The 20685-nt window shown below is 44.3% G+C and overlaps 2 protein-coding genes across 20 annotated transcripts in view; both read right to left on the reverse strand.

Annotated features, from left to right (window-relative positions):
* Positions 1-60: 60 nt before the first annotated feature.
* On the reverse strand, positions 61-15899 carry c2cd5 (C2 calcium dependent domain containing 5). 16 transcript variants are annotated; one of them, XM_068651114.1, is made up of 31 exons: positions 15598-15898; positions 15104-15212; positions 14915-15001; positions 14297-14468; positions 14132-14227; positions 13886-14041; positions 13576-13813; positions 11968-12125; positions 10619-10707; positions 10069-10104; positions 9269-9377; positions 8130-8183; positions 6485-6599; positions 6318-6416; positions 6112-6223; positions 5934-6013; positions 5678-5864; positions 5365-5529; positions 5149-5193; positions 4567-4707; positions 4394-4457; positions 4268-4329; positions 4068-4166; positions 3901-3990; positions 3756-3834; positions 3566-3658; positions 3117-3149; positions 2766-2837; positions 1653-1849; positions 1430-1576; positions 61-1366 (listed from the first exon to the last, which is right to left on the reverse strand). In XM_068651114.1, the coding sequence occupies exons 2-31, from the start codon at positions 15191-15193 to the stop codon at positions 1241-1243; spliced, it is 3291 nt and encodes a 1096-aa protein (XP_068507215.1). In that variant the 5' UTR covers positions 15194-15212; positions 15598-15898; the 3' UTR covers positions 61-1240. The 16 variants fall into 16 exon arrangements, with proteins under 16 accessions (XP_068507215.1, XP_068507213.1, XP_068507216.1 ...); XM_068651112.1 differs by having other exon boundaries at positions 2766-2867; XM_068651115.1 differs by lacking the exon at positions 11968-12125 and adding an exon at positions 12692-12807 and having other exon boundaries at positions 2766-2867.
* Positions 15900-16080: 181 nt separating this feature from the next.
* The window catches only part of b4galnt3b (beta-1,4-N-acetyl-galactosaminyl transferase 3b), an 8428-nt gene continuing 3823 nt past the window's right edge, over positions 16081-20685 (reverse strand). For 2 of the 4 annotated variants that reach the window (XM_049724056.1, XM_049724053.2), the window contains exons 8-20: positions 20405-20483; positions 20239-20305; positions 19800-19937; positions 19624-19724; positions 19366-19466; positions 18672-18736; positions 18262-18598; positions 17931-18196; positions 17692-17845; positions 17493-17565; positions 17265-17418; positions 17075-17201; positions 16081-16992 (exon numbers count right to left, since the gene is read on the reverse strand). In XM_049724056.1, the coding sequence (XP_049580013.1) occupies positions 16881-16992; positions 17075-17201; positions 17265-17418; positions 17493-17565; positions 17692-17845; positions 17931-18196; positions 18262-18598; positions 18672-18736; positions 19366-19466; positions 19624-19724; positions 19800-19937; positions 20239-20305; positions 20405-20483 (1774 nt within the window). In that variant the 3' untranslated portion in view covers positions 16081-16880. The remainder of the gene's footprint in view (positions 16993-17074; positions 17202-17264; positions 17419-17492; positions 17566-17691; positions 17846-17930; positions 18197-18261; positions 18599-18671; positions 18737-19365; positions 19467-19623; positions 19725-19799; positions 19938-20238; positions 20306-20404; positions 20484-20685) is intronic. The other 2 variants (XM_049724057.2, XM_049724055.2) reach the window with 2 other exon arrangements.

Consider the following 20685-nt stretch of genomic DNA (forward strand, 5'->3'; position numbering starts at 1 on the left):
AGCTTGTCAAATGTTATTTGACGTTTATTTTTACCTTATAAATATCAACACAGTCTCATCTTTGTTTGACTGAGTTTATTGTGAAAGCTTTAGTCAAGCATTACAAGTTTATGGCTGATAAAATTTGGCCTGCATGCTTCTAGCACATTCAAGTTTTGACACAAAAACAATAAAAGTCACAACCTGGTTTTCACCCCAAACAAATAAACAGATTTATAGTACCACTAATCCCAAACAAGCATTTATTGCACTTACAAAAATAATAATTATAATAATAAATGATTAGAGAGCAAAATTTACAGCCTGCTAGAAAAAAGGAAAAATTATGAATGAACACAGACAAAAATCAGTAGCAGGATTAGGACTTAAACATGTAAACAGCAGCGATGCAAGCTGAGCAAAGACATAACTTTAATAATAAACCATGGTTACTTTGAATATATTCCATTTTGAGCTATTTTACCAATTATCAATCTTATAAATCGCAGCAAACAGGCCTGTGACTTTTTTTTTTTTTCTACATACAAGAATTGAGGTTGGTGATGCTTTCTGGGAGCAAGACAGTACAAAATAGACTTGGCAAATTTGTGTATGCTGATGACCGTCGCTTTGAAATACTCCCACCGAAATGTGGACGTTAAACACTGAATGAGAATCCAAGTGCATTAAAAATATTCCCTTAGAACAATGACTGAAGCGAGTACACATACCAACAGGTGGGTCAAATTTGAGTTAAGGTCTGATTATCGGATCTCTCTAAAAGATTATCCTGAACGATTGATTGAAATGTTTATTTGCATCTGAGATTACAAAATGTACTGTAGTAAAAATGGTGACCAGCGTAACTGGCTGTCTCATGCTTTAAGTGATTTTCTTTTATCCAGATTTGCTTGGAAACTTGTCAGAACTTGATGAGATCGGTATTTGCGTACCCCGCTTTCGACGAGTATGTGATCGTAGGTTACCAAACCGAATGATGCTGCGGAGCTTTGGGCTGACCCGGCGGTTAAAGCAGGCAAATGTTTGGCGCTTCTTTGGCCTTTTGTTTCAAGCAACTGTGGTGGAAATACTCACATGACAAATTAATCCATGTCAGCAATTGTCGTTTTCTTTTGTGCGTATGTGTTGCTTATTTTGACCAGCATCCGAACTTTGGGATATTTGACAAAATTAAGGCAGGCGAAGACTGCTCCGATTTGGACGGCTAGACTGTATGTGGCTGAGTGAGGGAGGGCAGGTGTCATGAAGCTCCTTCCATCGCACTGGTGCACGCTTGCCCGAGGTTTGTCGCGGATGACGTGGGCTCCTGATCCGATTCCCGCAGACAGATGACGGCGTCGCCACTCACGTTGATGAGACACTGAGCCTGTGCGACAAAAGGGTGGATTATACCACTGAAACAGGAACGATTTACTTTGTGTTTACGTACCTGGTTCTTATTGGGATTCTCCATTAACACGCACTCCTTCATGCTGTAGGACATGACGGCGTTTCCACCCAAAGCTGCCACGTGGGCGCGAACCATGGCGAACACCTCCGCGATGAACGAATGGAGGAAGCCGCTCACGCCGCCTTCCTGAAAACGCACAAGATTGGCTGTGCAATTTTTTTTAAATGGGTGGGGGTGGGGGGTCAAGTCATTTTGTCCGTACCTCTCGTAAGGATGTGGTCTCTCGAATGAAGAACATGTTGATGATGCCCAAGTATTTTACCACACGCATACTGGGAAGGAAGGATAACGGCGTCATCTTCACCACGGTGACCGAGCTTCCTCCGAATGAGCAGCGGTTGGAGTGCAGCGAGCGGGACCGGTTCTCGAACAACGGGCTGGAGCGCTCCAGAGATGAGACTGGAGGTTCACAGATCAGAAAGCCATGTTGCGAATGGCAGCTCGTTTTGTTGCTAAAAAGTTGCTGACCGAAGTTGCATGATGACTGATTAATCATCCAGGCAAAAAAAATATTTAAAAGTTGTGGTTTATTTATAATTATTATTTTTTTATATAATAAAATAATAAAACAGTTTTTTTTTTGGGGTGGAGGTTGTCTATATTGGGATTATTGTAATGAAAACTGACACACATTTTGAAGCAGCAAATGAGCTTTTCGACTCAAACACTAAAAGGATCTTTAGTGTTTACGAAAGATGAAGTGATAAAAAAAAAAAAAAGTGCCTGTGTATGTGACTTGCAGTCATGCAGTCGTGTGGATGGTGCGGGTGGCCAGACAACCACTTTCCATGCGTGACAGGCGGACAAGACAGTTTACACAGTGTCTGCAGACAGACACACGGACCTGGGAACAGCTGAGGTGTACGTTTACAACGTGACTTTTTGGATCTTGGGGCCAGGTGACGTCACGGACGGAGACGGCTATGAACCGAGGCGAGCACGATAATAATGTACAAGCCAGAGCGCAAAATGGCAACTATAATGGCTCGTGTCAATCGAAAGGGAAAAAATAAATAAAAACATAAAGCTTTCAAAGCCACTGTGGATCCTTTGCGTCACAGAAGACAATATCATGAATTATTATTTTTTTGTGTAGGTGTGCCTAATATTGCGGCCAACTACAATAAATTTACTATCATCAAAAAGCAAATTACTGATTGGATACATTCCTAAAAAGGACAAAAATAAAAACCGGCAATTTAATTCGTACTGCTCCACCGCGCAGCAGCATGCATGGACGTTTGTATGACATGTGCGTTTGTGTTCGTGTTGTGTATCTTTGGGCCAGCGGAGTGTGCTCGAGACTGTGTCCTACTTGTCTTAACTGATCCTCGTCTTATGGTGTGAGCTTTCAGCCTAAGCAGCTCTAGCCAGGTGCTGCATCTGTCTGCAAAGGAACCGTAATCAACGGAGGCAGCTGGAGAGAACACATACAGAAAAACCCACGACCACACAAAAGACAACAAAGAAAAAAAAAAAACACAGAAACAAAAAGAAGAACAGAAAAAGAACACAAGTGGATGAGGTCTGGTGCGGGATATTTCTGTCCGAGACATAAGGATGGTCATTAAAAAAAAAAAAAAAGGGGCCTGTGTTGTATTTGTGGTAGCATGAGGGTCGGGTGCGGAGTGCGTAGGTATGAAAGTGCGTTGTGGGCGGGGCTTACCTCTGGATGACACAACACTACTTGCCGAGACACCTATGCAGGGGACACACAGACATCAAAATATATATGTCCATTTATATTCCATGGCCAGATATACACTGCAGGTTCTTATTCCCAGCTACAATATAGATTCAAATAATATTCAACTTCATTTTTTTTCTACCACTGGAGAAGAAGCAAATCTGAATTGTCTGACTTGAACCGTGCAGTGTAAATCCAGCCTGAGTGCTCAATCTAAAAAAAATAAAAATAATCTATTTTCCACTAGGCTCACGACAGACCAAACTCTGACGTCACTGAGCAATTTACCTTCCGGGTGCACAATAACCAGCTGATTTTGGCAGAGTTTTGCAGCCGGAGTGAGTAAACAGACTGTACCTGAGGTGTTAGTGGAGGAAATGGGTGACCAAGCCTGTTAGGGGCGCTTGAGATGAAAACTTGATTGCTACCTGAGGTTTTTAATGGCGGCTGCGCGTTGGTGGAAGGGCCGTCGGCGCAGAGCTCCAGAGGGAACTGCAGCTGTTCTTCAGTCTCACTCGACCCTGAAACGTATTAGTCAAACGTTCAAAGACAGAAACTACCAATCAAAGTATCATTATATATATTATAACTCGGGTAATTGAGTTTTAAGAGACCAACCTTGGGTGATGGGCTTGTCCGCTGGCTTCTCTTGAGTCTGGTCTTTGTCGAACGTCATGGCGACCCCCGTCACGGCGACCTGCCAAGCGGAAGTGGCGGTGTCACAGATAACAGAGGCTACGCAGACAGGTAGATGTTGGCTCACCTGTATGAGCTCTTCTTCTGGCACTGCCACGGTGAAGTTGAGATGACAAATACAGCAGGGGATCATCGAGCGCAACTTGAAGTAGAAACTCTGGAATTAAACCCAATAAAATGAGCGTCTTATTTTCCATAACCGTTAAATAGTGCCACTGCTTTTGTCATACACACCTTCAGCAGGTTCTCACACAGGTCAGTGAAGATTTTGTTCAAGCCTTGATTGGTGAGATTGGCATTACTCAACCTTAACACCCTCACTGATGTAAACATCTGGAAAATAGCAAACTCAAGTTACATTTAAACTGCTAAACCACTTCAGTTTCCTTTTACCACGCCACATGGAGGATGAAGCTATGTGACGAGAGAGAGACCTGTATTCCCGAAGTCCAGTTGTAAATCCCAGGCATGGTCTCAGTGTTGCAGCTGTGGAACCCTTAAAAAAAAATAAAAATAAATGTGAGCAGGAGATTAAGGATCAAAATATGTGTTTTGCATACCCGTGGGAGGCGAGGCATCCATGAGTAGGGAGTGAATATCTTCCACGGCGTCCGTATCGTCAATCTACAACAGTGGTGGACAAACGTCAGTTCTCAAGGACCACATTTGATTTTTTTTCTTCTAATATATTTGTGTCATTAAATTGGCTACACTTTGACGGCAACGCACACACCTCCAGGACAAACGCATCCTTCTTGCCGTGAGAGAGGTCCAGTTCTGACAGTTCGTCTGAGCTCTCCGAGTGGGAGCGGAACAGCCTGTTTCGTTGTCTGGCTTCGGGAATGGGAGAACCCACCACTTCTTCTGTGAGCTCCTACGAAACAAGCAAAAAAAAAAAAAAAAAAACTGAACTAGTGTGAGTAGTTGAATAGAACACCACTGCACCCCCCACCTCCAACAGTAGAGGGAGTATGTTAATACCCCGCCACATGCTCGCTCAGGTCCCCCCCATCAGTCACTGGACGGCTGGTGTTAATTTGAAAACAGATAGTGTCTCACACACACACACACACACACACCATAAACACACCTACAGGGTGAATGGGCATGGAAGATGATCATAATTAACAACAAGTCACAACGGCTCAAGCCTCCTGCCACAGGAGGCAACCGAGTTGGGTTAACCCGCTTGCTCCCAAACGTTCCCGCCCACCCCGGAGTTAAACGGCTGTCACAAAAAGGGGTGAGGTGTTGGTAGAGGCTGACAAGAGTGAAGCGTTTGTCATGCGTTGACGCGTTGCACAGCGTTCAGTACCATGTCTATGTCGCCGAGCGCCTCAGGGTCCAGGGTAAATAATTTCTTTAATGACCAGAGAAAGATAAAAGGGGAAAGATTATCGTCCCGGGTAGACAGCAGATCAATCACAGAGGACTTTGGATGACTTGAAGGCACAAAAAATGTTTCTAGCAAGCGTACACACGAGGAACCGGCTCACACATTAGTGAGGAATAAGATCATGAAACATCTCACCGGTGGAGTGATCTGATAGATCTCTTTGTTCTTGGCGATGGCGTCGTTGATCCTCTTCTGGATGGTTAACATGTGGTGCTCGTTGCTCAGGTCGCCCGGAGTCTTCCCTGCGATCTGAATACCTCCCGGGGTAGGGAGGGCGGTCAGGTACACGCCTGTGGCAGACTGAACACACCAAGTTACCACCAGGTGGCACCATAGCAATACAGCGAATAGGCAAATTTTTCTGTAAATAAAGATTTGATTGATATTGATGAATCGTCAATATGCAGGTATTCAAGATGAAGTGGACAATAATAAAAAGTGGACCTACAGCCAGACCCAGCAGCATGTTCTCGCCAACGCTGATTTGTATATGGAGGCCAAAGAGCGCGTTCATGCTGTGCAGCTTCAGCTTGTTCATCAACTGAGTGTGCAGTTCATATTCCATAAAAGGAAGGAGGTTGGAGATGGCCGTGGCGTTCACCTCCCCTTGAGCTCGCTTCTTTAGCCGGCACAGTCTGCGAGGTGGCAAACGCTGGTGTTAACTCAAGGGATGGACGGATTGTGCTTCCATCCTGGTATCATACCTGGCTTGAATGAGACAGCCTTTCCCGGTGACGGCTGCATCTGACGGCAAGTCGATTGTTGTGAACAGAACATCGGGGACCTAGCAGAAGCAGAATTGAAACGAAAGAAATTTGTGAATCATAGGGTTCATAAAACCTGCAAGCTTTTATTAGGACACATGCACTGATGAACAACGACCTTTTGTCTTCTGCAGAGGCAGCAGTAGGTGAGCTGAGCGGGAAAGGGCATGTTGAACTCATCGTACGGTATGTGACAGAAGCCGCAGCTGGAAGGAGACGGCTCCTCAAACCTAAAGCCACAATTTGCTGTCAGTTTCAAAAGCTATCTCTGAAAAGCACGGATGTTCTTATCTGACTTTTAGATTGTACAAACTGGAAATCAACCTGTGGTCCATGCTTGCGACATCCAAACAACCTTCACGCATGTAGCGGGGATTCAAGATGGCCGCCGTGCCGGACGCGGACAGGATGCACACCTCCTCACTGATTTTAGAGGAGGAGGAAAATGAAATGGCTAGAAAATTTAGATTTGACTTGTGAAGAGTTCCTACCAGATGCTGGTGCTCTCGCTGTATCCAACGACGGCGTGGCAACCGAGAGCTTTGGCGTGAGACTTGATCTCCTGTCGTATCTCCTCCCACCAGGCGTCGCGGGTTTCTGGCTCATCTGGGGGTGAAAAAAAAAGAAGAAAAAAAAAAAATCAAGAATTATGAACCACTGACTTTCCCAAGACATATCAAAAAGCAAACATGCCACCATGATATCTGACACACATCTCGCTGGTGTGGTCTCACTTTGTTTTCTTGGCGCACCAGAAAATAAAACAGGCAACTTGTATTTTCTGGTTATTTGTGGAGTACCGCTGTGTTTTCAAAGCAGGACAAAATGAATGCTCATCATTTTGTGGAAGAGTGTGACAATGACAGTGATAATGATGAAGGCAAATTCAATTGAAAGATTTGACCTCTAACTGCTTGTACGGGGTTCCTCGGTTCATGACATATATCAATAATAATAATAATAATTAATATTATTATTATTATAAGTCTTACCTGCTTGTTTGTTTACATCATGGGTGCTTTTGGCATACTGTATTTTTTTTTAAACACTGTTTCATCCACAGTTTTTCCAGCCAAATATTTTATAATAATTACAACTTCACTAGCATATTATTGTAGATTATTGATGGACTACGGCGTGGTCATAAACAGAGGAGCCCATATCTGTGTATAAAATGTTAGATAACATTCAATCGGCCACATTGACAGAAAGGAGATTGTTTGTGTGGCTGAATATAAAGAACTCTGAATTATGAAAATAATATATAACCAAGCCTTCATCATGTATGGGTGTGTTTCAATAGTCTCATGAGGCTTTGAGCTAATATCTAAACACTTAAAAAGTAAAAATGTTGACGATGCCTGACTTAGTTTTCCGTCACAAACTGGGAGCTCCATCAGAGTATTGAGTCGCACCCCATGGGTCCACATGCTGACTGAGATCAAACTCGGGATTATTGGAATGAAGGGAAAAAGAATCAAAGATGAAGTGAAGAAATGACGAGACCGAATGTCAGACATCGAGTCCTCGAGCGGCTTTCAAAGCGGACTGTCACACGTGCACACTCACGACCACGCTTATGGGCAGAGGAGGGCCATATTCATCCACGGGGGCTAAAGCTCATCATCGCCCCCAAAGCACACATCTTTCTTTCCATCCCAATCATGCGTTGGTTTTCCAATTGATGAGAAACTGCCAGACTTTCTTTCACCCGTCGGATCCTCCCTCGGCCCAGTTGGTTAGAAGTGCACATGTCTGCTCAGCGGTTATTTGTCAATCTCCAAAGTCTCAACAGGGGGCGGTGTGGAGGGGAGGGAGGCACAATGCAGCTTGAGGAAGCATTAGAACAACGTTAAGGGAGAGCTGCAGCCGGGATGGGGGTGCGGAAGGACGGATTTATCAGGCCAGGCTGGGAGGGGCACAGCGCATGCTCGACTCAGCTCCACAAACGAGCGCATTCGCACACATTCACGCAGATAAAAAAGAGGAGATGACAGCTCACTGAGTTTTCTGCAGGGCAATCAGTGAATTGTTCAAGTGGATTTCAAATGGACGACAAAAACCAGCCTCCACATCACTGAGCTGCCAAAACTCCCGTGGGTGAGATCAGTAAAAGGGTGGGGGTGGGGCAAATACCTGCCGTGACACTATTCCAGTCTAGCAGTTTGTACGAGCGCGTGTTACCCATGGCTGGGCCACGTCACACCATTAGTACGGGAAAGAGAGAAAGAGAGAGAAAAAGAGAAGATACAGTCCAACAAGACAACAGTAGCACTCCACGAGGTGGACATGAAACAGACAGCGCCCGCCGCCTACTTTGCGCTCGCTATGCATTCGAAGCAGAAATAATACAAGAATGGCGAGACAGAAGGGATTTTTTTTTTTTTTTTGCCTCCAGGTATAAACGGATCAGACGATATCAAATTTGATATTAATGAGAATCAATATTATATTGATATTGTGCTCTGCTGAATCATTTAAAAAAAAGACATGGCAACATCCCAAGAGTTCAAAGGTCATCAACAGGCTTTCCACATACATAATGTCAACTTACCAAAAAAAAAAAGCTATATGTTGTTCAATAAATTAATCGTTCAATACATACGGTACAGAAACAACAAGCAAGTCACAATTGAAAAGTGAGAAAAAAAATTAGACATTCTAACTAAAGAAATTAATCTTAACGGTTATGTCACAAGATAACTAACCAAACCAGCCTTCAGGAATCAGAACTCCACATAATTCTATTGGTCTTACAATAATGACGATTAAGGTGAAAAGTCGACTAAAACTTTATAAGTAGACACACCGGACATTTAATTAGGTACACCGGCAAAATTCAATCAAATCCAATTGAGGAACCCAAAAGATTTTTCCACACACTACATCTGCCTAAAAGTTCCAAAACATCTAAACAGTATGCCGGCTGCAGCCAAAATCAGCACACAGAAGCAACAGCAGAAGCAGCGGCAGGCAAAAGACGGGAGCCATGCACCATTTGACAACAGAGCGCCTTAACTCTATCACACACACAGTAACACGGCAGGCGACGACACACAACGGCCGGTTCAAAGACACGCCAGGGTGCCGGTTGCCCTTGCCGTTAAACCCGGATGCTAGCTTTTGCTAACCAACAGCAGTCGTCTGTGACCAGAAACCCGTGTCACGTACGAGACTTTCATCCTGTGACTTTACAGTAAACAAACAAGGCAAAAAAAAAAAAGACTTAACACAGACTGATTGCGTCACTCGACAACATTAGTTCATGATCTCACCGGGATTGTGTATGCGGTCCAGCAGTTTGACCGAGCGAGCGCTGACAACTCCGCCCACGTGGACCAGAAAGGCGGGTGGGAAGGACGTCAAGGTGAAGAAAGGGAACTCCTGGAGACAAAACACAAATACCATTTATGTCAAACAAAAGCGTGATTATTGTGTAGCTAACACAAGGTTTAGGATGGGAAAAATTCACTTTGCCATCCAAACGCTTCTACGTCTTCACTTAAACGGATTCTAAATGGGCAAACTCGGAGAAGATGGAAACCTAAACCATACTTGATAAGTTAGTTTAGGTTAGGAATGTACCAACATGCAACAAGAGTGGCGCGAAATGCAAATTCTCAACTTGCTCCAAACCTTTTTGACCTTTCGAGTAGATCTGGAAGAGACTACAATTCTTCAACGTCAGACAAGGAGATGGCAAACCCATGCGTTTGAAATAGCTGCTGAGCTTCTTCTACATTGCAGTAATGTCAACTCGACCAACCATGAAAGTGCATGGCGTGAATTTGTGTTGTGGACAAACAGGATTAGGACCATGAATAAATTTACTGTCTTCTAATCCGTCATGGAAAATGGGACATCAAACATGATTGACAGCTCGTCCGGGGTTTTGAATGAGATGATGTGGTGAGCGTGCTCATTCCTGTCTCGGGGAAAGGGGGGGAGCAGGGAAAGGTTTGACGGAAGGAATGACGGGAGTACAGAAAAGCCACGCGACATCATCTGCAGGTTAGGAATCGGTGGCGGTGCCTGTGGGGGGGGGGGGATGGATAGAGACAGCGATGTGACATACCCTGGCGTTTAAATACAACCCAGAGGAGGAAGCTCCCTGAGAAGCACAAGTGATCGAAAGGAAAGAGAAGGGAACAATGTTTGTTCTTGCGCACACCCATTCCCGGGAAAAAAAAAAAAAAAAAAGACATCTGCGGCAAAGCACCTTTGTGATGCTCAAACTAAAGCCAGACAAAAATGGCTTTAAATAAATTAATTTGAATAAATTAGAATAAACTAGAATAAATAAATACCGTATTTTCCGCACTATAAGGCGCACCTAAAAACCTCCAATTTTCTCAAAAGTCGACAGTGCGCCTTATAATCCGGTGCGCCTTATATATGGACAAAGTTTTAAAATGGGCCATTCATTGAAGGTGCGCCTTATAATGCGGTGCGCCTTATAGTGCGGAAAATACGGTAAATAAAAATAAATAAATTAGAATAAAATAAATGAATAAATGCAACAACCCCCCCAACAAAAATCTGATTTTAATCCGCTTATTTCCTTTTGTTTGTATAAAAACTAAATTTTTTGAAAGTGTGTTTGTCATGTTGACTCATCAACGTACCCTCTGCTCCAAAGCAGTCTGCGTCTGCTGTCTGAGCAGCGTCTTCAGGGGTCCCGCCTCCTTGCCAGCACTGCCCCCGCTGCCCATTCCTGGTCAGAGAAGAAAGAGTCTCACGTGACGTCATCGGCAACGGCGTGATGTGAATGTTAGGACTAGTCCAAGCAACGATTTTTAACCCAAGACTGAGGATTTGTTTTTGTGCGAGCCTTCGCTAACTATCTTTAAAGGAGAAGAGCGGAAGGGAGGGGGGGGGGGGGGGGGGGGGGGGGTGCATGCTGCAGTCCGGGACACTATCATTGTTTGTTTCGAGAGGCGAGTGAGTTCCCATTCTTTATTGAGCCACAAAATAGGGTTACTGTTGTGAATTTTGTCTTTTAGCGCTATGTTAGAGAACAGGAAGTTATGCAAAATTGAATTTATTAAAAACAATCTGAGCCAGGGCTGCCAATATTTATGGACGGCACTTTAATTGTATTTATTTACCTATAACTACACATGGCATGAATAAATTCATATAAAATTGAATTACATTTAGCTCCAATCAACTTTATAAAATAATATTTTGTAATAATAATTCAATGAGACTGCATAATTTCCTGCCGCACGCCTGATGATGTCACTCAGTTAGACTTGCCGAGTTAATGGTGAGCGCATTCGCATTCTGCTGTTATTGCGATTCCGTGACGTAAGTGACACACGGCAGCCAAGCTGTACCGGAGGTCCCTAGCAGAAAGTCGTCCGTGAAGGACACACTCTTTCTCAGCAGAGCAGAGTCAGAGTGGGTGGAGGAGGGAGGGGGCAGGGTGCTATTTCTCAGGGAGGAGCCAGAAGCACCCCCGCCGGCTGAGCCAGAGAAAGATGAGGAGAGGACAGGGGAGCTGGGGCACAGGAAGATGCCCGGCCTGCGTCTCACCGATTGCGGCTCCTCTGAGGAGCAGGGAGATGGGAGCAACCGGAAGGAAAAAAGTTCAGGAAATGAGAAGATGGATATCTTAGAAGAAGGGGGGCATTTTTCCACTGCTTGCTTGGGTTTGGTCTATTTTTGCCATGTCAGCAGTACCAACGGAAACGTGACAACCTGAGTAGGTAGCGTGAAGTGGAAAAAAGGGTAAGAGCTGTCTGAATGTACGACGATATTTATAGAGACATTGTGCTTCTATGAACACATCACAAAAAAAAAAGAACTAATGCACGTGGATCTTCGAGACAGACTAAAATGCAAAAAACAATAATAAGAAATAAACTAAACATGGAAAAACACCAGAGAAGCACCTCAGTGTAGTGTTGGAGTGGTGGATAAAGGGGGGGTGGGATTGCAGATTGATGGGGGTGATGCCTCATGTGCTTACCCGTCTTGGGCGTCAAACTGAGGTCTGTGTCTGATGAGGAGGACTGGCGGCTGGCTTGGGGAGGGGAGAAGGGGGCAGGAGAGAAGGGGTTGGTGGGGAGGGCTCTGAGAGGGGTGGGCGGGCCGGATGACGAGGGAAGGTCCTCACCAAAAACCGGCCTGGCGGGAGAATATGACACACACACACACACACGCAACGGCCATCAGTCACAGCCTCACCCTGTGTGTGTGTGGGTGGAAAATGTTTTGTTTTTTGCAGGAGGTGTGCTTGAGGTGCTTACACGTGGCTGGAGAACAAAAGAGAAAGAAAAGTAACACAGCAAGCATGGGAAAAAGCAAAACAGGACAACGATACATAAACATAAAGATACATGCAAAAAAAAGGCAAAGAAAATAAAAATGTGATGTTCCAGTGGAGTGAAGCACAGGCCAGCGCTTCTCGTAAGACTCTTGAGGGCTGTATCAAAACAATTTTTTAGTTTTTCCGGACCGGTGTGGGGAGTCGGTTTAACCGGGACATTATTATTTATTTTTTTTTTATCTTTACGATCCGGGACTGGATTATTTCTTTGTACCTGACAACATGAAAAATGACAAGGATATTAATTTACTAGATCTAACAGTTAACCTAGCTTCCGTTATTTCTTTTCCGCATTGAAAGAGTGTGACATTCGCCCGGTCACACATTTTTAAAATAATCGACTTCCTTCCCTGCCTCTGCATACCGGAGAAGATGAGTGTGGGCACAGAGACAGAGAAGTTCTGGGACAGTCTCTGTGCGCTGCACGCCGAATGCACTGGGCTGTTGTGGGTGGAGCGGCATCCGTGCGCTAAGGGAGACCTGGGCCCAAGAGCACCACACACAGGAGGAGAGGATAAAAAGACAGACGACCAGTCGCGTTGGCCACACGCAGTGAGAATTGTGTCAGTCCTGGTGCAGCCGGAAGAAGAGGAAAGAAGGAAAGAAAAGCACACGAGAACCTACAACACATCATCACAATAGACGGAGAGAGAGTGGCAAGGTGCCAACAATCGGATCTTTCCCGATCAAGTGAGTCACGTGCACCACAGGGATGGAAACAGACCTAAAAACAAAAAGAAAATGGCTTTGATGATCATCCAAACTAGGTCTTTTGTTCATTCCTGGTGTGTCTCCATCCCCGACGCGCGGGTACGAGCGCAGGATGATGCATGATGCAGCGAGCCATAGGAAGCAGATCAGAACATGCACGAAAAGCTCGTGAAAATTTCAAGATCAAACTAAAATGCACGCCGACCTTGAGAGGTGCATGGAATTTGTCTCTGGAAAACTATCCAACTATTCATTGGCTATATTGACATAAATAAAATCTCTGATACGATCAGAGTTTCGATTCAACATTGCTAGCGCATGCAGAGCTGAAGGCAAGCAAGCCATGTGTGAGCAAGGGGGGTGCATTTTTGGAGTGTGTGTTTGTATACTGCAGTGGACACCGTGTGCTGTTTCACGATGCAAAAATACCGAAGTGCGCACGCTGGAAGACGGGCATCTTGTCCACACACTCCTCCCTCACGTGCTCATCAACATGTCAAAACTTGCATGGATTGGTCATGCTGGATGGCTACTCACTCTTTTCCGTCCTTGGAAGGGGAATTGCAGGCATTGGAAGCGGGAGCCGTGTTGGGATGCGTGTGCGCGGTGGCGACGACGGCGCCTCCGGAGGTGGCTTTGTCCAGAGTGCAGGCGGTACCTATGGCCCGCACCACCAGGCCCGACTCTCCCTCCAGGTCGAAACACTGCAAGTAGCCCACCACTGCGTTGCCTCCCATCTCCAGTACTTTGAGACCTATCTTCCTCTGGAGCTCTCCTACGGTCACATGTAGACACCATGTGTACACTTTTGTACCTTTGAAAATAAATAAAATATTCGTTTCCGTACCGGACATGAGGGAGATGAGCCTCTGGCGAGCTTCATTGGACGCTCGAGGAGTTCTGATGCGATCAATCCACTGGTATTCGGGGTCTTCGTTCACCACCAGTTCCTCCACGAAGCCGTGGACCATGGCCGCCCGGTAATACCGTGGAATTGAAGTGGCTGCGAAGTGCAGGTGATACGGTCACACGTTATTTCTACGCCTACACTCTTGAAGGAGCAACATTGAGGGCAGCGTGGTTGCAAACGTACTGCAGAAGAACTTGACTCCACAGGAGGATTGTCTGAAGCGGTTCAAGTCATTGAAGAGCTCCACTTTGATCAGGACATTAATCTCCCCACGGATACCTGCCATTAAATAACAGTTCGATGAGAAAGAGTGCAATATTGAGTAACGCCGATGCGCTATTTGCGTACCGTGGATGGTGTCATAAATTGGGAACCAGCCGGAGATAACAGAGGCGGCCTCGCTGCACAGCAGCGGGTCAATGTCGATGTAAACCTTCCCGATGGCGTCGTTTGCGCTGTATGTGTCGTGGTCCAACACGGTGATCTGCAGCGGCTCATCCTGCAGGTCCTCATCATCGACCTAAGCGTCAACACAAGGAATCGAACCATAAATATGTCATTCGCACTTAATAGCCAATGCAAGGGCATCATGTCATGCCAACCCTTTGAGAAAAGCTTATTTTAACACATATGGTATATATTCTTTATCTTTTTTGGGGGGAAAAAAACTAAGACAGCTGACAGAGCAGTTTTTATGTTCATCCTATACTGCCCCCTGGTGGCCAGGATACTGGAACAGAATCATGGAACGTCACACCAGGCACCGCCTTTTAATAGCATGTAAACAAAACAAATATTCTGCATTTTATGCTTTATGTATAAATATGTGGTTGAAAAGTGTTTTGATATGTTCAATGCGTGGATTTTAAAACTTTTAAATTGTTTAAAACTGTACAGAAGTATTTTAATAAAATGTGTGCAATAGAAATGTTGAGAAACAATGACGACACTTCTTGGGCATTTTACCTCAAATTTGAACCATTCCGAGTTCCACTGTGGATTGAGGGATTTGGGGAAGACGTCTGTTTTGAATGTTATGTTTCCAAACTTGACCTTGCACGGTAAAGAAATAGAAATGTTATTTTTCACCTCTTAAAACATTTTATAAAGGCATATAATTATAGGGAAAATATACAAAATGTCTATTCTACTTACCTCTACAAAAGCATCTGTAAGCTCACTGGCTCTGTCCATGACAGGCAAGTGGCGTCCTGCCACAATTTTTGCTTTTAATTTTCCAGGCATGATTCAAATTTAAGTTGATCTGTGAACAAATGAAGTCAGTATTTAACGGGAAAACAAGTTTGCATATCTTTCGACAAGGGGCGGGGGGTCATTTCAGGACCACAGTTGGAAATGACACCTGCGAAGGTCCTTAAGTGATATTTCTTTTGGAGAAGCAAAAATCTTCACCCCCCGTAAATTCAATTCGAACATTTTATTTGATTCAAAAATCGATTTTCGTGGACTTTTAATGTCCCGCGTACTTTAGTTATATAAAAAAAAAAAAAGCCCCAAAATATGCCAGCTAGCTCCCTTTAGCCTAGCCATGTTATCTACTCCACTCAAGCGGCCCTATTTCAACCCACTTCCACCACGTTCAGTACAGACCCACCGCAAATCATCCGCCGAAGCCGTTTCGCTCTTACCCCCGGCCTAAGACATCCACAATTAGCTCGTCAGAGAGCCGCGGAGGACATTGTCGTTGACAGCCCGTCGCTGCAGAGACCCCCGTCCTCGTCTCGTTCCCATAACACGAGGCGTTTAAGTTCACCAAGCAGGACAATGTTAATGCTAAATTGAATATGCACTAGATATTATGATGTCAGAAGACAATTTTTGTAGTATTGTTATGACATTACGTACGAGTTAAGTTCATTATAACACGACGGGCTAGCATGGTAGCGATAGCGCCCGTGACGATGAATGGAGGTTTAGACAGTGTTGCGTTCGCGATCCCTCGAACAGATAGCCTTCCACTCGATGACGTCACCGACTCAAGCTTTTAGTGTTTACATAACAAAACGAAGCATGTTAAATACAAAGTCAAGGTTGAAACACACACATTTATGCAAATCAAGTGAAGTAGGTAGAAAAATCTGCGCGGAGCAACCTCAAGAAAAATCCAGAAGTACAAAAGCAATCATCACATTTATTTTTGATAAATTTAATTGTGACATGTGTCAAGACAGTGTATATAAAAGCAGATCCTGAGAGAAGACTATCACATTGTACAAAAGTCAAGAGGAACTTCCAACATTTCGAGAAAGTACATTTAAATAAAAGAAACTTTTACAGTGCAACCTTGTATCCATAGTAAAAGCATCAAATAGTTGGTCCCATGACAGAACATGACTCAATTGAAACAATGCAACATTACCTTTAAAGCTTATGTAACAAAACTATGTACAATCAGAAAATACAAACACATTTAAAAAAAAAACATGGCTCAGTTCGTACCAATATTACGACTATTGCCTCCACTTGGATAAAACCAGAATTGTTTTGCTGTTTTTAAACAAAAATCCCTATTTTACATCTAGACATCACAAATAAATAAGGCAAGTGTAATTGAGATGAGCAAACTGACATCAGATACATTAAAATGCACTCTTAAAAATCCCACCATAAATGAAGTTTTCTATCATTTATAGCATCCCGCCATCTGCTGACAAAACAGAAAATTGCAAAAAATACTTTCATCTGTGACATACACTTATGTACAGGCTAGCCATGTAAGCTAAACCTGATTGGCTTGTACCTTCCTCCGCAGTCAATAGTACCCAGTGGTACCAACTCCGATGTTATAAGTACCATCGCCATGGCGACAAGCTTGACTGGTCACACGGCGCCACCCTGTTGTGCTGATCAGTAGTCACAGCAATTGGAAATTAAAGTGCTCTGGGCGGTCCTAGCGTAGCTTTTGACCGGGTCACTTCAGACGTGATGACATGCGCTGGTTCCACATGCCGCGCTTGGAGTGGTAGTGGTGGAAGAAATTACGCAGGTAGATCCGCTCCACCTCTAGTCCGGCCAGGATGATTCTGCAGCCATGAGACAGCAAGAGGGGAGAAAGTCTTCAGCTAAGCTAAAATGGACTTCATTTGACCCCTTGTGTCAACAAACCGGTCGATGAGGTCCCAGTCTTCTCCTCCCCAGCTTTCGGTGAATTCCTTGGTGTTCATTCCTCCCACTGCGTCCAGATCAGACTTATAAATGCCCAATAATCCAAAACCTTCTATCTCCCAGTGACCTGTCAACAAATACGTAAGTTGCTAGCATACAACGTCATCTTTTTTCCCCCCCAGATGTATACCTCTGGCCTCCAATGGTGTTGCCCCGCAGTCCAACCTCATGACAATAGGCGCAAAGGCCATGAATCCCTCTATGCAATGTTTCCGAATGCTATCTATGATGGAGGGAGGGTAATGGACGTGAAGGTCGCAAAGAAACACAATGCTGTGGTCATCCTGAAGGCAAAAAAATCACAGCGGTTCAATCAAAGATGCGCCGTTAGTTGACGTTCTCGGATGCACCGACTCACGTTGATCAGGTCGATGCCTGCTTGGAGACCGCCGGCGCGTTTAAAATTACCACTCAGCTTCACGTAGCGGTACCTGGAGAACCCCGGAGAAAGTTAGGACTGTGATGATCACGGGACACAAGATTAGGAACACCGGCAAAATGATAATAATAAAAATAGCATAATTAGAGATGCCAGACAGAATATTAAATCACATTGCCTGGGCAGGGAGGACCTCTTGAGGGCCGCCCTCACATCCATATCGGTGCTGCTGAAGTCAGTGATGATGAGGTTAAAGTTGGTGTCGCCCGTCGTCTTGACCAAGGCGGCCATGTCGTCGATGAGAAGCTGCACCCAGCGTGCCTGGTTTTTCACTGAGGAAATCAGACAAGACATTAATCGTTGCAGATTTACAAATGTTTCCCCCAATTTAGGATTATCTCGCGATGGGTGACATACCCGTCAGTACGAAATGGACCATGGCCTTGGGGTTCCAGTGGAAGCCGACCGGGTTGCAGAGCACCGGCCGAAGTTCGGGCCGTTGGAAAACCAAGTCCTGGCTGGGCGGGCGAGTGCGATGGCGGCGATTTATCACGTAGATGTAATGCGACAGGCGCCGTAGTTGGCCCTTGGGGTCTTTCAGCTCCAGCTCCAGGAGATAGCGGCTCCCCTGGGCGCCGTCCAAACGCTTCTCCACATTAACCACCCGCAGAAGAGTAAAAGAGCTGCACACACGTGTAAATAAAAATAAATGAGACGATGAAGATATGACTAACCAGGAGACACTCACTCTTTATGCTTTTTGTTGAGTTGCGCTACAAAAGCTTTGGCGACGGGCATCGCGTCGCTGGAGTCCAGCAGCAGGTTTCCCAAGAAGTAACACAGTCCGAACGTTTGGGAGCGCATGAGCTGCAGGTTCACGCGACGGATCCGGAAGGTCTGACTCAAGTCCACATTGGTGTCAAACAAGGAGTCCGGGGTGTGGTTCTTTCTGAGCGGCGATTTAAGGTTTGGTCCCTGATTTTTTTCTGCAGCCATCTCTGATTTGGGACGACTGCTGTCAGGTGATTTCTTCACGGTGTCGGTGGAGTCATTCCAAGTTAGGACTGTCTTCCGAAAGCTGTAGTCTAGCATAAGACAGTAAGAATGCGTAAATTAGAATGTATAAAAAGCATATTCTTAAAGATGAAAAAATACCACTACCTGTGTTTTTCTTTTCCAAATCCTCAAGTGGATCTCGTTTCTTGTATTGAGGAAAGCCAAACCTAGAAGAAGTGCACCTTTTTAGAGATCCACATAAATGAAGGCTTTTTTTAAAATCCAATACTTCTGCTGTAGACTTTGTGGTATATGGTTTTTGTTGCTTCGCTGGTCTCCAAAAAACACTCGGTGGCTGGTTTCAGACAAATGAACACTTCAGGGACACACGGCTGATTGGGAAAAGAGTTTATTCAACCGATGTCAGGCCCGTATCTTTTATACCTGGCAAGGAGCTGATGTCATGGCTTTGTGTACCAGCTGCGGTTTTCAATCTACTAGTTTACTTCAGTCCTAAAAAGGAGATCTTGACCAACGCTGTTGGTGATGGACGACAACAGACACTTTACCTTATTATCGGATTGCATACATTGCTGAAACTGAAGTCTCCCTGACCAGCAAATATAGAATAGAATCCTAACACTGATGCCAGGTGGACATTCTAAGGCCACCTACAGAAATAGAGGGAATTCCAAATTAAAAACATTTGGGTTTAACATCCAAGGATGAATTAAGAAATCAACAGTTTTGCTTTTATTTATACGTTAAGATCTGATTATGTTGATCATTTTTGTGTTTGAAACCGGATGTAAATAATTGCTAAAAGCCACATTTTTTTTTTTTTTTTTTAACTCACATCTTCATTTTGTTGGGGTTCTTTGAATAAACGCAGCTGTTCAATCCCTCCATGTGTGTCAGTCGGGTGTAGTCGTTGGGATATACGTAGGACCTCTGGACCTGAGAAGAAAAAAAAAAAAATTAAGAATCAGTGGTCACAACATTAGGTACACATGCAAGAAGTGAATGAGAAATGTTCTTAAATATATGAATCTTTTTTTTTTAAATCTAGTCTGCATGTATAAATGTAAGCAGTGTAAATACAAGAGTGACGTACATAATAGATTCCTTGGTAACGTCTGATACGGATGGTATAGCTGGACTTGTACAAGCAGTTGGGCAGAAGACCTTGGAGGAAGCTGTTGTCCAGCAAAGGCACTGCTGACAAATATGGATGGATGTCAGGGAGGATTAAAGATAACCCAAAATTGGATGTGTGAAAGAGTCACGGACCTCGGTCGAAAGTGTCTCGCGGGTCTTCCCTCAGCAGGTCGACGGTGGGGGTGTTGTGCTTCCGCGAAAAGTTGCGTGGGTGGCTCGGAACTGTCTGCGGTATGTGCGCGACGTCGTCCATAAGCAGTGCCGACTCATCTGTGGGACGGTCAAAAAAGGAAGCATAAGTTTGTAAAATCTGTTTTTTTTTTTCTAACTCATGAGACATTTTAAAATGACAACAATAAAAATGTCATTATAAAAAAATATTTGTATTCAGTAAACCCTCAACTACTGGTAAAGAGGCATCTTAAAGGGGAAGTCAAAAATCCATTTGACTAAAAATGACCTCAGATTTCCACAGAACTCGGGTAACCACCAAACAGCTCAGTGCAAAGGTCACATGACCAACCTCAGAAAACCAGTATTGTCTTATTACCTCAATGTGGACGATACTTACTAACATACAGAGAGATGTACTTGGAATCAATCACTGTAAATTTGAAGTCCTCATTCGACAGCTTCCACTGTGCCAAAATAAAAGTTTCATTGTAGTGTGTGCTTGAATGCTACCATCAAAAATATATTTTTTGGGGGGGGCGCTATATATAATTTGAGGTACTCACAGCCACTTCCACATGGCCGTCGGTTTTGTTACTCTGCTTGTGAATCACTTCGAAAAAGTACCTCCGATGAGCGGAAAGCCTGGAAAGTCAATGCAACAATAGTGATGATGTAATATTATGCAAATGAGCTTCACAATGTAGCAAAATTCAGTACAGGTCATCGGAGATATTTTCTTATAAAAGGCAGCTCACAAAGGATTCAATCAAGTCAAAAGTAAGGAAGTGGGAAGTTATTAAGAGGAAACATTTTTTTATTTATTAGCCAGCCACTTAAATGGACT

The sequence above is a fragment of the Syngnathus scovelli genome, chromosome 6 (genome assembly GCF_024217435.2).
Source record: "Syngnathus scovelli strain Florida chromosome 6, RoL_Ssco_1.2, whole genome shotgun sequence".
NCBI classification, from domain to species: Eukaryota; Metazoa; Chordata; class Actinopteri; order Syngnathiformes; family Syngnathidae; genus Syngnathus; species Syngnathus scovelli.